Source organism: Paramormyrops kingsleyae, chromosome 6, assembly GCF_048594095.1.
Source record: "Paramormyrops kingsleyae isolate MSU_618 chromosome 6, PKINGS_0.4, whole genome shotgun sequence".
In the NCBI taxonomy this organism is placed as follows: domain Eukaryota; kingdom Metazoa; phylum Chordata; class Actinopteri; order Osteoglossiformes; family Mormyridae; genus Paramormyrops; species Paramormyrops kingsleyae.
Window position 1 is genome coordinate 9883737 of NC_132802.1, and position 15867 is coordinate 9899603.

Consider the following 15867-nt stretch of genomic DNA (forward strand, 5'->3'; position numbering starts at 1 on the left):
TCATATACATTTACGGATGCAGTCAATAATATGGATCATGGGCGTCCTTAGGGTCGATCACTTGGGGCAATTTTAGCCCCAATGCCAATCTTACTTCCAAAACAAAAAAAGTCAAGTCCCAGGTAAACTTGGCTTAGCCCCTGATCTTTTCAGTAGCTAGAAACTCCCCTGATAGGGATTATATTGTTTGCTCTTGTGCATCTCTTTTTATTCCATAAAACATACATTTTGTCAGTGTGTTTGTATGCCTTACTAATCTGTATAAATCTTTGTGTCGTTACAGGGCAAATATCGACGAGGTCGAGACGGAGGTGGTGGAAATTGAAGCGAAGCTAGATAAGGTACGTTTCCACCGTGAGAATGCCCTGCCACTCTCATCATAGCTTTTATCAATATGAAGCACCATTTCTCAACTGTTGGGTGGCAAGACCATTTTCATTTTACAGCAGAACACTCCCCCGTCTTCCTACCCCGCCAGCACTCCTGGCCCCGGCAATGGCAAATGTCCACTAGCAAATTGCCCCCCTCCCCGCCCCATTCATTGATTTTGTGGGGGGAGTTCCTCCCTCACCCACCTCCCTGAAATCAGCATGCCTAAGGTGGGATGTCTGATATTCTACTTACTATTAATGCACTATTTTGATAGTTGGGTTGTGACTTAACCTACCAAAAATGTGGTTCCTGAGAATAAACCAGTGGAGACACACTCTTTTAAATAAACATGTTAAGGTTTAGTTTTCGGTCTCAGTTTGAGACTGTAAGATGTTCCCTAGAAAGATATCCACTAATCTGGCCGGATAACGCTTGTGCTGTTATTGTTTTGATTGATTGTATCAGTGGTGCCTTGGTGCCTTGGTGACTCCGGAGGGGTAGGTGGTGATGTTGCCTCACGCCTCCAGGATTAAGGGTTTGCGTCCTACTTTTGCTCCGTGCGTCTTCAGGTTCTGTTTTCCCAAAGAAATGCATTTAGGCTAAGCGGTGTATTTAATTTGCCCATAGTGTGTCTGCATGTGCCCAGTGATGGACTGGCATCGGGTCTGGGGTTTACCGCAACCTTGAGCTCTATGTATCTTGGGATAAGCTCCAGTCCCCCCATGACCCTGACCAGGAGAAGTGGTTGGAAGATGGATGGAATGGTGAACCCACCCCCAAAGAGGTTTACCAAACTTCTCTGGCTTTTGAACAGTTGGCATGACACATATTAATGAGCACATCCCGCTATCGCACACATATTCTCCCTGCGTTAGTGTGAAGAAACGCGGCAACAAAGAGTTACACCTCTGGTAGCACCCAGCACGCTAAATTACTCAGAATTAGATTGAGCGATTACTTTACAGGATTAATTACCGATATCAGAACCATTGTAATTGTGTTGGGCTTGGGAGGGTACATTGCAGTTAAGAATTTGGTCCTTTTCCTAAACTGAAATTCCCCATAATTCAGATGTCTGGGCTGGGTAATTAGAAGCAGCAATGAGCTGCTGTGTGGAGACTTTCTGTCAAAGCCACCCACCCCCCCCCCCCCAGATCGCTGAGGAATTCTCAACCACCAATGGCAGAAAAACCAGTCAAGGGACATCAGTATAGTGAAATCCATTTAGATGGTGTTCCATTCATTCATCTTTTTCCCACACCAATTTACATTTATCATTCCTCAAGCTAATTCTCTTTTACTTCTTTCAACCCAATTTGTGAATCTCGAACCTTTTACTCTGGTTTGAAATAAGCCTTGATCTTGTGGTAGCTGATGGTGAGGAAGAGCAGAATGTTGAATCGGCTGACAAACCCGATCATGGCTATTGGTACAAACTTATAGGTTATTATCTGTGTGCATGTAAGAAAGAGAGGGATATTCTTGTTACAGTTACTGCTCTTTGTTCCTTTGTTCCTCAGTGGAATGGGCAGCCATTTGATTGTTTAAAGCATTATGCAGCAGGATTATAATTGAGTGAAACAAGCTTGTTTAGAACCTTTCTGGTGCAGCTGTAGATAGCTCCCTTGATCAGAGCTGGAGCTGTAGCTAAAGTGAAGACGGCTCACGAATGGCAGTCATTGTAAACAAAGTGTGATACGTCGGCTGCTTCAAAAACGTCATAATATTCAACCCCATAAAGCCCCCCACCTCCCTGTGCTTTAGAAGGCATATGGGCAGAACGGCACCCACCTCCCATGCGGTGAGGGAGGGGGGAACAGTAGTTCCAGGGATGTTATGGAATTAGTTAGTGAAAACTGGGCCAACAGAACAGCTGTGTAAGAACAAGAGTCAGATCTGGTTTTACCCACCCAGAAAAAAGTCGTTGAAAAGACACTGAAAAGACTCTGAAAAGACAGTGAAAAGATGGCTTGGCCGGACGTCACAACATTGAGAATTGGTTGACAAGTGAAAGGCCGTCTTTTTCAGGTCGTTGAAAAGCCGTCACTCTAAATGCAACAGAGCTTACAGGATGCATGATATTAACATTGCTGTCATTGTCATTTTGTCACTGTTATTTCTTATGGGCGCCGGTCGCTGTTGCGTGTAGCAGATGTCAAAAGAGGACAAAAGGGCAAAGAGGACAAGCGATAGCATGGCTGATGGGGGCTGGAAAAGGAGACTGTCTGTCCGAAATGCTGATGTATGGTCACAAGGGAAGTGTATACAACACAACACATGTTTACACTGAGATGTTCCTCGCTTGCTGCAATGTGAGCTTATTTTCATGACGGTATTAGGGCTAGTTTCATTGCTGTATTATATGTGATCCGAAATAGACGTCCATCTTGGACTAAATTTGGACCAAATCAAATGGACTAAATACAGCAAAATTTTCAGTGACTATTTTTGGTCTAAATAAAAGCCATGACGGCTGACCAGATTTAGCCCAAAACACAGTGTCCCATGGTCGATGCTGGGGGCGTAGGAGGGACGTGTAGGAGACACGACCACAGCGCAGGCAGTTTTTGGCTAACCCTCTGAATTATAAAAGTGGTTTTACGTTTTAAGGTAGTTGCTTAAACACCAACATGAATGGAAAGTAGGTTTCTTGTGTTCCAGGTTTGTGCCTTTAAGCTGTATACATTCAGTTGATGGCTTGAGACTATGTGATGTTTGGACTATAAATCAGAGGGGGGGGCAATTAGCACTCTTAAGACCAGTATCATTACCTTGATGTGGGGCACTAAACTGTGACGGATTTCAGCCACTACCAGGTCACAGTGTAACTGAGCTATACTGTCTAGCCTTATCTACAGAATTATGCACATTTTATTCATAAAATGTATTTACAGTGGGTTTCTGATGAATAATTTACATTGCAACATGCTGGTTTTCCATCCATTTTACATCTTACTTCATCCTATAGAGCCATATCCAATGCTGCATGTATGATGTATGGTGTTTGCTCTTGGTTTAATAAACGTGATATAGAATGTATGCTTTTGAGATAGAGAAATTCATTCTATGATACAAATAAGAGCTGTAGAGGCAGGGACACTTCAGAGGAGTGTGTTTTTGGTCATCAATACACATATTTTGCTCTTACGTCCCATGCTTCTCACGATAGTTGCAAAGGTTTATCAGTGTTCCAAAGGCATGCTTCATAACATTCCGAAATGCTTGCATCTAACAACCAAGTAAAATGAAGCATTTTCCCTTGTCTCTGTACTAAAGCCAGTTCACGTTGGCCAGATTTTCCATGCCAGATCCCTGAAGCACTTTCTAGGTTGAACATGTGTATCTAGTTGAGCAGTGATGTCATCAGTGAATGCTCAGAACCTGTTCGGTTTCTTACACGCACAAGTGCTAAGAACGATAGCTGCCTGTACCAGAGGTCCTACATTGGCAAAGTGTTGCAATATGATCTTTAAACATCTGTTAAACGTGGGAAAAGTTCTTTCTACTGCACGCATAACTTAACTAGTATAGGACTGATTATGGGAACCAATGTACAACTGTCTTGCCATCAGTGGTATGCAGGACTGTTTCCACAACATGAAGTGAATGTTACAAGGAAGAACTCTGTTTTATTTTTGTGGCAATACTGATAGCAAAGGCATGACATGTGGTCACATTATCACATTCGACAACAGTAATCCAGCCCCTGGTTTCCAAAGAACCAGTCAATTAACTCCACCTGTTTACCAGCACCAAGTATCTTAAATGCCATCATGTCTGTTACCAAGTTGTGAGGTATTGTGAGTTTCTCCTTGCCGGGGAATCTTTCACAGTGTTATTCATACTTCTACCATGTCCCTGACTTATTGCCTTCAAGTACATCTAGCAATTTGATCTTAGAAATTTTCCCTGATCTCACCCTGTCTATCTTCCCGGTTCAGATTTTTTGATTGTTTGGTGCCTCAACCAACAGATATGAAATCAGCACATGGACGCAGGCCCAGTTTATCACATACATGTGACCTGTTTCTCAGCTGAAATGTCTTGGCAATGTTGCATCCCATTACATGTTTAGAAGATTTCTTTTTAATTATTTACATCCATCCACCTTCTGACAGCTTTTCCTGGGGCCTGTCCTATGAAGTGGGGTTACTGGCTTATCGGGGTAACTTGTGGAATTTAAGGTAGCCTGGGCAAAATGTAACTGAACGAATATGAAGTCCATTTCAACTGTGGTACCTTAAATCCGACAAGTTACCCCAATAAACCAGTAACCCCGCTTCGTAGTACAGGCCACTGGTCAGGATGGGGGAGGGGGTGGAGCCTATGCCAAGGCTCAAAGATGGGATTCTAGTCCATCACCGGCCACATATACACACAAAATCACACTTTAGAGACATCAAATAGCCTAACAGCACATCTTTGAACTGCTGGAGGAAGATGGAGTACCTGTACATGCAAAGCCATGCAAACATGAGCCAATGGTGGGATTTCAGCCACCATCACTGGAGGTGTGAGGCAACATTTCTACCCACTGAACCATCAAAAATATGGAAGCCTAGGAAATAATATTTTGCCTTTGACATTAGATTTTGTGTTTTGTCATGTATCCTGAAGTGTTTCTCATAAAAGCTGCAAAAAACATTATTCAGGTCAACTTGGGTGATTTCAAATCAAGTACAGTATTTCCAGTCTATGAATATGAAATTCTCTAATGCATAAAAAAACTGACATTTACATGCAACGCTACATACAAGCGTGGCGGATTCAAGGTTGCCAAGTTGACAGAACCTTAATTGGAAGTTCTGTGACAAAATTCTTTTAATGAAAATGGGTTTCTCTCCTTTTTTTCTCTTCCTTTCTTGCTCTTCTTGTTGCCTCCCTACAGCTAGTGAAGCTATGCAGCGGTATGATCGAGGCCGGCAAGGCCTACGTCAGCGCCAACAAGCTGTTTGTCAACGGGGTTCGGGACCTCTCCCAGCAGTGCAAGAAGGACGAGATGATCTCAGTGAGTGTTTCAGCAACTTCTGTCTTAAAATCGAATTGTGGATGTAGGTGTTTAGGTCTTTGTCCTGATCAATTTTGTACAACCAGAGTTGGGTATTTCAGGTCCAGAGAGTAAAAGTCCAGACCAGGATTTTGTTTCAACCAACCAGTTGAGTACTCTGTGATTGTGACCCTTTATGCTCAACTGGTTGGTTGAAACAATATCTTGATCTGGACATTTACTCTCTGGACCTGAATTACCCAACTCTGTGTACAACCAGCTGTTTTATGCAGAGTCCAGAGACGTGCAGTCGACTGATGATCAGGTAACACTTGAGCCCATCAAACTCAGTTACATCACAGAATAATCTTCACTCGTTAAAATTACACTACCTGATTGCTTTGGTATGTGGACCATAAGCAATATTAAAATCCTACAAACACTAAATTTTATAATATTTTGCTATACTTGGGGACTGATTATCTCCTTATTAGAATTTTTCTGTTTTATCTACTGGCTTAGGATATCAGATCGTTGTCATACCTCATGAATCAATTAAGGGCACTGGTCCTTGAGCTGAAATGAGCATGAAATAACTTTAGCTTGCAGTGGTGGTTTCCTGTTTTCAAAATCTTTCAACCTGAGTCAGTGCAAAATCCCAATTACAAATGGATTAGTCAACAATAATCAGGCCTGGAGACTCATCGCATCTTGGCGCTGCAGCCCAGCCCTGCGGCTCCGTATGCAAGAAACCACATGCAAGAATATTCCATGCAAGTGGAATGCAGGGCTGGGCAGCCTGGCTTCCTCTTAGGTTCACCAGTTGTCTGAAGGAAAACATTCTTTTGAGGTCTTCTGTCTTTCTTGTGACCCATTGTGCATTAGATTAGGCTTTAATGCTGATGTGTGCTACATACAGCAGGGAACAGGGACTTTGTCCTAAATGAATCCCACTGAAATATTACATAAAAGAAAACAAATGTTATTCTAATATCCATAACACTTAAAAAATGGATTCTGTTCTCAAGTTGCAAGTTGTATTGTTTTGTGTTCTGATGAACACAGTATTGTTCTTATGCTACACCTGCAGGGAAGGGAGTTAAAGGGATGGACAAACAGCAGTGCAATACAAGACAAGACAGTGCAGGACAAACAGCAGTGCAATACAAGACAAGACAGTGCAGGAGAAACAGCAGTGCAATACAAGACAAGACAGTGCAGGACAAACAGCAGTGCGATACAAGACAAGACAGTGCAGGACAAACAGCAGTGCGATACAAGACAAGACAGTGCAGGACAAACAGCAGTGCGATACAAGACAAGACAGTGCAGGACAAACAGCAGTGCAAGACAGTGCAGGACAAACAGCAGTGCGATACAAGACAAGACAGTGCAGGACAAACAGCAGTGCGATACAAGACAAGACAGTGCAGGACAAACAGCAGTGCAAGACAGTGCAGGACAAACAGCAGTGCGATACAAGACAAGACAGTGCAGGACAAACAGCAGTGCAATACAAGACAAGACAGTGCAGGACAAACAGCAGTGCAATACAAGACAAGACAGTGCAGGACAAACAGCAGTGCAATACAAGACAAGACAGTGCAGGACAAACAGCAGTGCGATACAAGACAAGACAGTGCAGGACAAACAGCAGTGCAATACAAGACAAGACAGTGCAGGACAAACAGCAGTGCAATACAAGACAAGACAGTGCAGGACAAACAGCAGTGCGATACAAGACAAGACAGTGCAGGACAAACAGCAGTGCAATACAAGACAAGACAGTGCAGGACAAACAGCAGTGCAATACAAGACAAGACAGTGCAGGACAAACAGCAGTGCGATACAAGACAAGACAGTGCAGGACAAACAGCAGTGCGATACAAGACAAGACAGTGCAGGACAAAAATGAGTATACAGATAAGTCATAAATTGACCTATGTGCAATGGGACCATGCTTTCACATCTACCCCTTCTGTGAAGTTAAGTGCCAATGAAAACTGAACATTTGTTTTGTAATTTAAAAAGCTGTTGATTGATTGGTGAGAGTGCAGTATGCTTATGGTACCATGCTGTCTGTGTTGCAGGAGTGTTTGGAGAAATTTGGAGAGAGTCTTCAGGAAATAGTCAACTACCACATGGTAAGGTCCTCCACGCCCATAGTCCTGCCAGATGCCCTCAGACAGTAGCCTAAGTAACATGGTCAGGCTTTGTTTTTCATCAGAGTCCTCTGTTTTGTCAGCATGGGGGTCTAGTAGACATGACATGGATATCCTTTCTCATGTACTGCTGCCGTAGCGCATGCTTGTTTTTCAATCAGGTCTCAGTGTAGAGCTACACGTGGGCTTTGACAGAGAGCTCCATTGTTGGGTTTTTGCAAGTCAGGATGCATTCGGCTAGGCAGGAAGGACAATGGAAGTGACAGCGGCATAGCGTTGAGCACGTTGAGCTCTCGCCCCAGGTTTCTAGCAGCCCGTGTGCACGGCCCTTTGTCCTCTTTAGCAGAGCTCCTTAATGGGGGAGCCAGCGGTAGAGGGGTGTCCGGGGCTGGCAGCTCAGTGAGGTTCCTGTACCCATCAGTGTGAGGTTCCTGTACCATCAGTGTGAGGTTCCTGTACTCATCAGTGTGAGGTTCCTGTACCCATCAGTGTGAGGTTCCTGTACCCATCAGTGTGAGGTTCCTGTACCATCAGTGGCCACCTCACCATTCAAAAAGCAAGAGTCCCTCGGCCGCGTCTGAAAGGGCCGGCTCGCACATTTCTCATCCACTTCCTGCTCGAGGGGGAGCAATGATGGGAACCTCCCCTCCTTTTATTTATTCCTGCCTGGTTGTGTCACCGTTCGCTTGGTTTTCTGTTTTTGACTCGTAATTGGCGGTTGCTAAGGGAAGCGTCGTGAACTGGAATGAGCACCAGATGCTCTAATTTCAGGCTCAGCCAGGGAAGTAAATACTATATGGAGTGTTTTTTTCCCTCTAAGGTCAGCATTGCAATTATGTTGTGTTTCTACAGTAGTTGTTCTACTTTATTACAATTTCAAATGCTTAAAGGGTGTTTTACTTACTGCTCCCTGTCTCAATTACTAAGTGCAGTACATCCCTATAGGTCTCAATTACAAACTGCTATGCAATTACATGGATCTCACTTAAAATGTGCTGTTCAGTGGCTTTATTGCTGAATCAGAGTTCTTTTACAGCACTGTCTTTTTACAGCATGCTGTCTGCTGACAGATGTTTATCAATATTTCAAGTTGATTAAAGGTTAAATGTTGTTCAGTGAGCAGACACATGAGCCTTCGATGGCTTTAAAACAATCTGCTTCTTACACCAACTTGACAGGCCTGAGTAAGACATAATGGACTTTTGTCTTCTATATGATATAAGGCATTTTATTTTTCAGTGCTCCTCAGGTGCCATCACTCAGTAAAGCCGTTTGGTGTGTATCATACACGAGTGACTCTTTGGCTGTTGCATCGCCAGCCGAACTGTTAGGAAAGAAATGTCACATATGGTGACATGTGATGAGAGGTAATGGCTCACCAGGTCACCTGGGAGCAATCGAAGTCGATTGACCACTTCTCATCTATTTAAAATGGACTCTTGAAAGGGCTGAACATAAAGCACATGATCACCTGACCAAGTCCGCAGTCGGGATTGGTGCTGGTGGGACAGGGGGCAGTCACACGGTGAATAAAAACACTGGACATGGTGAAGATGCACTCCAGACTATTCTGCAGCAGCCCATGAGAGATGTACACAGATAAACAAACAGGCTCCAGTGCCACCTACCATCATAGGGCTCCAAACTTACTTTAACTTTAACTAAGTTAGTTACTACTCATTATAAATCATGAAGAAATATAGTAATTGTATGAAATACATAAACCATGATTGATTAATGATGAACAAACATGGGATCAGTGCGCAGCTAACACTTAATTTCTGTTTAATTAATACCTCACACTAAGTAAGAGTACTACTGCATTATTTGTGTCCCCAAAGTAAAGTGTTACCAGTGCATCTATGTGCATCATCATCTCTGGTAGCATAACCCTCCAAGCACATGCTGTTTCTCATGTCTATGTGCATCATTATGTCTTCTCCTAAGTCTCCTTCCTCATTCAAGCCTCTTGTCCTGAGTATCTATGTGCATCGTTATGTCTGGTACCATAGCCCTCCTAAGACAGTCTCCTTCCTCATTCAAGCCGCTTGTCGTGACTACCTATGTTCATCATTATGTCTGGTACCATAATCTACCTAAGATGGTCTCCTTCCTCATTCAAGCTTCCTCATGTGAGTCACTTAGTTCTCGTTTAATGACCAGTGTATATATCTACACTGGTAACTCTGGAACAAATGCATGTTAAAATGATGTTAACAATATTTTTTTTCCCCAATGTGATGCATTTTAGGATGGGGAAGAAAATCATGATTGTTATCAAAAAGACATTGCTGGGGGTTTATATATCAAACAGTCAGGCATACCTTGATATTTGTGGTTGACGAGTAGTCACATACAGTATGCAGTTGGGGAGCACTGAACCCATCATTTAGGAAACACAATTTCACCGTAATCCTGTAATTACGGTGGTAGATTCTGATGACGGGGGTATTGTAGGGGTGGGTGAAAGTTAGCCCAGTTTGTTGTACTCTTTGGGTTATATAAGGTTACATAAGCTGCCTACATACATAAGAGCTATACCTGTTTCCGTTGCTTATGTTATTGTATATTCCCTTTCTATTGTTGCTAGTTTCTCCATTATTAACATGACGGTTCTTTGAACAATAAAAAACCTTTCCATTGATACCATCAATGCATTTATTCTGAATAGGCATTTTTTCTCTTGCCAGGGAAAATCTTGGCACAGCTAACTATTCTGTGCTGCTTTGGAGGTGAGAGAAAATGGAATGGGACTATCCTGTTGATCCTTGGACACACCGTGGTTGTGTGAAACATTCGGATTGACCTGCCAAGGTGGCGACAAAGGGTTAGGATTAGCACTGCTGCTGCGACCTGCTTGACATCATTACCGTAATTGTCTGTCTGGCACAGTGGGTCAGATTAAGCCACGCCAGGGCTGTGACACACTGCTCGGCCACAGAGGGCATATGGAAATGCCATTGTGAAGTTGCATTCTGCGTAAGCGCCTGGGTCACAGGACTTACAGAAGATCTGCGGGTGTTATTACAGCACTTTGATGAAACACTGTAAGGGTTACAGATCCGCACATTCATCAGTATGCAGTTTTGGAAAAGCTTTTGTGGTGCAAATCTTGAGTTTCACGGGCACCGTTGCCGTTACCTCATTGGGATCCTCTTTCTTCCAAGCCTGGTGTTATTGACATTTTAATTAAAAGACAGCGGCATTTTGTAATTTCATCATGGCGATTTCATGGAGATGCCTTTGTTTTTAGGAGGAGGAGGAATTTGGCGTTGGATCTGACATGGGTGTTGCGTAAATGAGTTGCTGAGGAAACACCACGAAGGATTATGTTATGCTGATCCGGCGGTAGGGGATTAGTACTTTTATTAGCCTGGCATGCTGGTCGCTTCAGTGAGGCAGCGCCGCAACCTTATGGGCAGTGCCCACTACGATACCTGTTTCCCAGGCTCCCCAGAGATGGAATGTCAGAGATGAAGTGAAAAATGTGACAACATTTTTGTTGATTTGATATATATTGAGGTTTGATATTCAGTCTGTCAGACATAGGCCTTGTTAGAGGAGTTTAAAGCACAAGGTTTATCCTTATGGTGGGAAGCACTGCTTTTAATTGATTCATTTTTGGTGTGTTTTTTTTTTGAGGTTTTTTGACAGACTGTATCGTGGGTGGGAAGAGATGATTCAACATTGTCCCCAATGTACAGAACAGGAAGTGGGCAGAACTATTTCAGTTCTGGAAAGCTTTGCCAAATGGCAGCACATCCACACGCAAGATTTAGGCGTCTGTGGGTGGGATCGGATGAATAACGTGTAATGGCATGGGCGCCGTGGGTAGACTGGTCGCATCACGGAAGGGCGGTGCATTGCTTGTTTTCCGGATTGGTGAGTGTTTGTGTGAACAAATGCATTTATGTGCGATAGGTGGTGGGAGGGCAGCAAGGTGGTGCGATGGTTAGCACGTCACACCGACAGAGACCAGGGTTCGATTCCACTGGAGCTGCCGATCTGTAGATGTAAATGGTGTGTGTGTTTTATAATTTCATCACTGAGGTGCCACAGGTTGGCGCTTCCTTACCCATCCTGGGTTATTCCCCGCCTTGAATCAGGGTCAAGCTCCTGCAAGGGTGAACTGCTGACTTCACAGCAGGAGAGACGCACCGAGGGCGTCCATCCGGGGGCCTAAAAGGGCAGCATGCCGATTGGGTAGGATATGGTAACCAATAACCCGCAGCTCCCCACACGGACACGCCCGGGGGGGGGGTGCTTTATGGGACTGGCCTGCTGCATTTTATGGTCCCACGCATTCCTCTCCAAACTGAACAGCCACTTACCAGCCAGCCACACAAGTTTATTTTAGGAAACGACAAGAGATAGGAATAAAAAAAATTAAAAAAACAGGATTGCAGGATTTATTGTTCTCACTTTGTTAGATGGATCAGAGCCCATGTGTGGCTCTGTGGGTTAGGAGTCTTTGCTCGTGTCTGGAAGGTTGTTGGTTTGAATCTCATGGCCAGTAAAGTACTGATATCATTGTTGGGCACTTTGAGCAAAGCCTCAAATCCCAGCCGTGCTGGGAAAACATCTGACCTTAAGTTGGGGTGTTGCGATATCTGAATTCCTACGTGCTTGTAATTTGTGCAAATAGAAAATCACTGTCATTAAGAACAAGGACAAACACAGGAGGAACATGCCGGTTTACGCATGACCAGCTGTGTGCTGGTCTGCTTCTGTACTTTATCAGATTTATGAATTATCCCGTCTGGTCAAATTGTACAAATGCCAGCGTCACATGACATGCCACTGATAGTTTTTTAGTTCATGCTTTTTAAGCCACATAGAAAACATCAATAGCAGTTTCTGCGATCCTGTGTTCGTTAGAGATTCGGAGTCCTGGAGAGGCCGAGGAGGGGAGAATGAAGCAGGAAATTCTTTGTGCTGGTGGCAGATTACGGATTAACGGCAGTGAGGAGGGTGGGGCACATTGCCAGAGCAGAAAGACGGGAGTGACCGACGTAAGCTGGAGCGACGTCGCCAAGTTCTTATGTAATAAAACATGTTACTGAATACTATTTACCCACAATTCCCGGATTATCCTTTGGCGGGAGAATGTGAACACACAAAGCATTGAGGAGTGTAGGTGGAGCTGATGAGTCACTGGTTTCTTTGCAAGGATCGAGCAGCTCGGAGCAGAAGGCTGCCAACAGAGAATAATGAGGGTTTAGTTTAGTTCGCTGAATGGCACGTTAGAGCCAGGGAGGTACAGGCAACGGTCATGGCTGGCTAGGGGGCAACTGCGTCAACCTTAATGAAATGAAATTAAATGAAAATGAAATTATACACGTATTAGGCTTTTCAACAAGGATTCAATATTCCTGCCACAGTGTCCTCATTTAGTTCTTTATCTTTGTCACCAGCATTTATTTCATTTATTTCAGCAAGGGAAACAGCACATTTCGGTTATTTACATTTGTAGGCAGATAGGGGGCGCTCTTTCCTGTTGGCTGACAGATCCTTTTCTGAGTGAATGAGGGATAGGTCATCAGAGGCATTTAAGCAGTTTCACAATATTTGTATCATTTGCAGAATCTGTCCCTATTCTGTATTCTACATAAGTAGCACACACAGCCTTTTTAAATGTATTGCCACAAATGTTCAGCTTCATATGTATATCTGTTTATTTAAGAAGAATGCAGCATTTCAGTCTAAAGTTATGTTCCAGTAGAACTGTACCTGTTGTGTTGCATTCCTAAAATTCCTGTTCTGTTGATCACTCTTGCTGGGCACTGACTTTGCTCTTTGATCTGATCACACACCTGACATAACTCAGCCACATGTGTCATGCGTATCGTATTTCCCGGGAAACCGTGAAATAAATCGGCCCACTTTGTAAGTGGCACACACTGAGCACATGAGGCTACATGCCAATGCAGAATCCATGGTCCTAGACGTCACTTCCTCCTCCTTCCCCCTGCCCCAGGAATGCCATAGACTGTGGAATCCCCCCCCCCCCCCACAAATGCTGGTAATCTCTCAGAACTTTCCACAGCAGTTTGCGTCTTGCGTCTGCTATATGGGGAAAGACAAACTTTTACAGAATCACAAGCAATTAAGGAAGTTACATCCATGACAATTGTCATCCTTTGCATACTCACCTTAAAGACCAGGACTCCATTTCTACATGGGCACAGTCCCGGTATGGCGCTGGTATGTAGCTAAGCAGCTTAAGAAGCTGTAGCTGTTCTCAGATGGTTGCTGGATCAAATCCCTGGGTTGCTAAAGTGATTTCACCATTGTGCCCCTAAGCAAAGCTGAACTGCTCCTAGGATTATCTGACCCTGTTTTCTCAACTGTGCGTCACTTTGTATGAAAGCATCTGCTAAGGAATTTAAATGTGGGAACGAAATACTCCCCCCCCCCCCCCCAACCATCTAGCAGTGTGGTTTGCTGTCCACTTTCCATTTGTGTCCTGCGCCTCAAGTCTGCTAGACCTCTAGCGTGTTGTCTGGTGGATTATTAAATCAGTCCCGCCAGACAGTTGGCCACAGAGAAGGAGAGCCCGCTGCTGCTCGTGGCGTGCCAGCATCTTGAGATTTACATCGACAGAGGGCACTTAGTAGGCGCTCAAGTCATGCAGGTTCACTCTGCCAGCAAGCCGCACGATGCCAGACATGCTGCGTTAACGGTGTCGTCTCACGCTCGTCTTTGGGTCTGTTGTGTCTCCCAGTGCTAAATTCTGCGTCACGGTACGGACAAAGGCTGGCAGTCCTTGTGAAAATGTGCGACACCGTGCTCTGCCCTGTTCTTTACCCACGGGCAAGTTGTGAAACACCTTGGAGTTTCGACGCTTTTTTTTTTTTTTTTTTAGTTTCATTTTCGTTATTTCGGTCGTCACACAGGCCACACCAGTGGAATCAGGGCCAAAGGAGCGATCGAAACAGCAAATTTAGCGTCATCTCAGGCGTTTGGGTTTCTGTGCGTTACCTGCTGTTCACTTGCCAGGTCACTGATGCCAGTCACTTAAAAAACTGTATGTTTGTTGGGCCACTGATTTCAGGGCCAGATGAAATTTCAATTGCCGTATGTACTTTCACAGCGCAAATACATTAAAACAAACAACAGCATGACTTCATCATGGTCTCCTCTTACTCGAGTAACTGCATTAACTGGTTCTCTGCTTCTGAGCAGAATCGTTGAGATGATTGAGCAGCTTATATGGAAATAAAGACTTCTTCCGTTAGATTTATGACAGGGATACTATGCTGTAGGTTTGTGAGTGATGTGTTCACATGGGCTCTGGATTGTAATTGTAATTGTATTAAAGCTTGACACCAAAACTGGAGAGGATTTAAGCTGTTTAAGGAGTCTCGATAAATCAGCCCTGATATCCTAATTCAGACACACAAGGGAGGCCCATGAAAATAACTCCAGGCTCCTGCCTGTTTGGGGCTGCCAAGACTGGGGTGACAATAAATGTGAGGGAGCCGTCCAATCACAGATGAGTATCTTAGGGGCCGGGGTAGTGCGCACACAGAGGTTGTCAGTCTGATCACAGTGTCCCTACAGCCTCTTTCCTGTACAAATGACCCTTTTTCTTGTACCTGCAATGAGGGGGAGGCAGTCACAGTGACACTCCTTATGGGGATGGGGGCTGGTGGATGTGCATGTGCTCCACCAGGCTGAACCCATTCTTCACTTGGCATAAATGAAAAGTTGGAATGAGCGCCCTCTGCTGGTTGATAAGTTCTATTACTGGAGGAGAGATGACTCACAGAATCTAATTAAATACCAAGTTGAGTTGTTTGCGCTACCCACTGATCACATGTCTGAGCCACTGTTTATCTGGTGTCAGTGACTTAATACAAATTCCTACTTTCCCATATGAGTTCAACCTTGTTTTGGAATTAAAATGTTAAGCGTTTTATGTGCATAAAGTTCATCGTTACTACTTAAATTACTAACATTAGCATCATGCTACTTCAGGGCATCAAGCATTAGAATCGGGTTGATGTTTTTTGTTTAAGTCATTATTTCCAAATGCTGCCTCATTTATCATTTCGCCACACAATCCACATGTTGTAATGCGACAGCCCTATTGTACTTTTTCATGCTTTTGCAGATCCTGTTCGACCAGGCCCAGAGGTCTGTCAGGCAGCAGCTACACAACTTCGTCAAAGAGTAAGTAAAGTCAGCACTCTCCCTCCTATTTGTCATATCTATGACTGGTTCATCCGCTGTCACATTATTTTCCCATATTATATACTTTTCTAAGGAATGTGTGACTAATACAGACATGTACTCTGCTGAGTTAGTACCAAAAGAAGATGAGAGGTCACTGGTTTAACACCA

The 15867-nt window shown here is 44.0% G+C and overlaps 1 protein-coding gene across 12 annotated transcripts in view; it reads left to right on the forward strand.

Annotated features, from left to right (window-relative positions):
• Positions 1-15867, forward strand: part of acap3a (ArfGAP with coiled-coil, ankyrin repeat and PH domains 3a) — an 87053-nt gene that overhangs the window by 32899 nt on the left and 38287 nt on the right. For all 12 annotated transcript variants that reach the window (XM_023835058.2, XM_023835062.2, XM_023835063.2 and 9 more), the window contains exons 2-5: positions 284-341; positions 5261-5380; positions 7450-7503; positions 15638-15696. In XM_023835058.2, coding sequence (XP_023690826.2) covers positions 284-341; positions 5261-5380; positions 7450-7503; positions 15638-15696 — 291 coding nt within the window. The remainder of the gene's footprint in view (positions 1-283; positions 342-5260; positions 5381-7449; positions 7504-15637; positions 15697-15867) is intronic.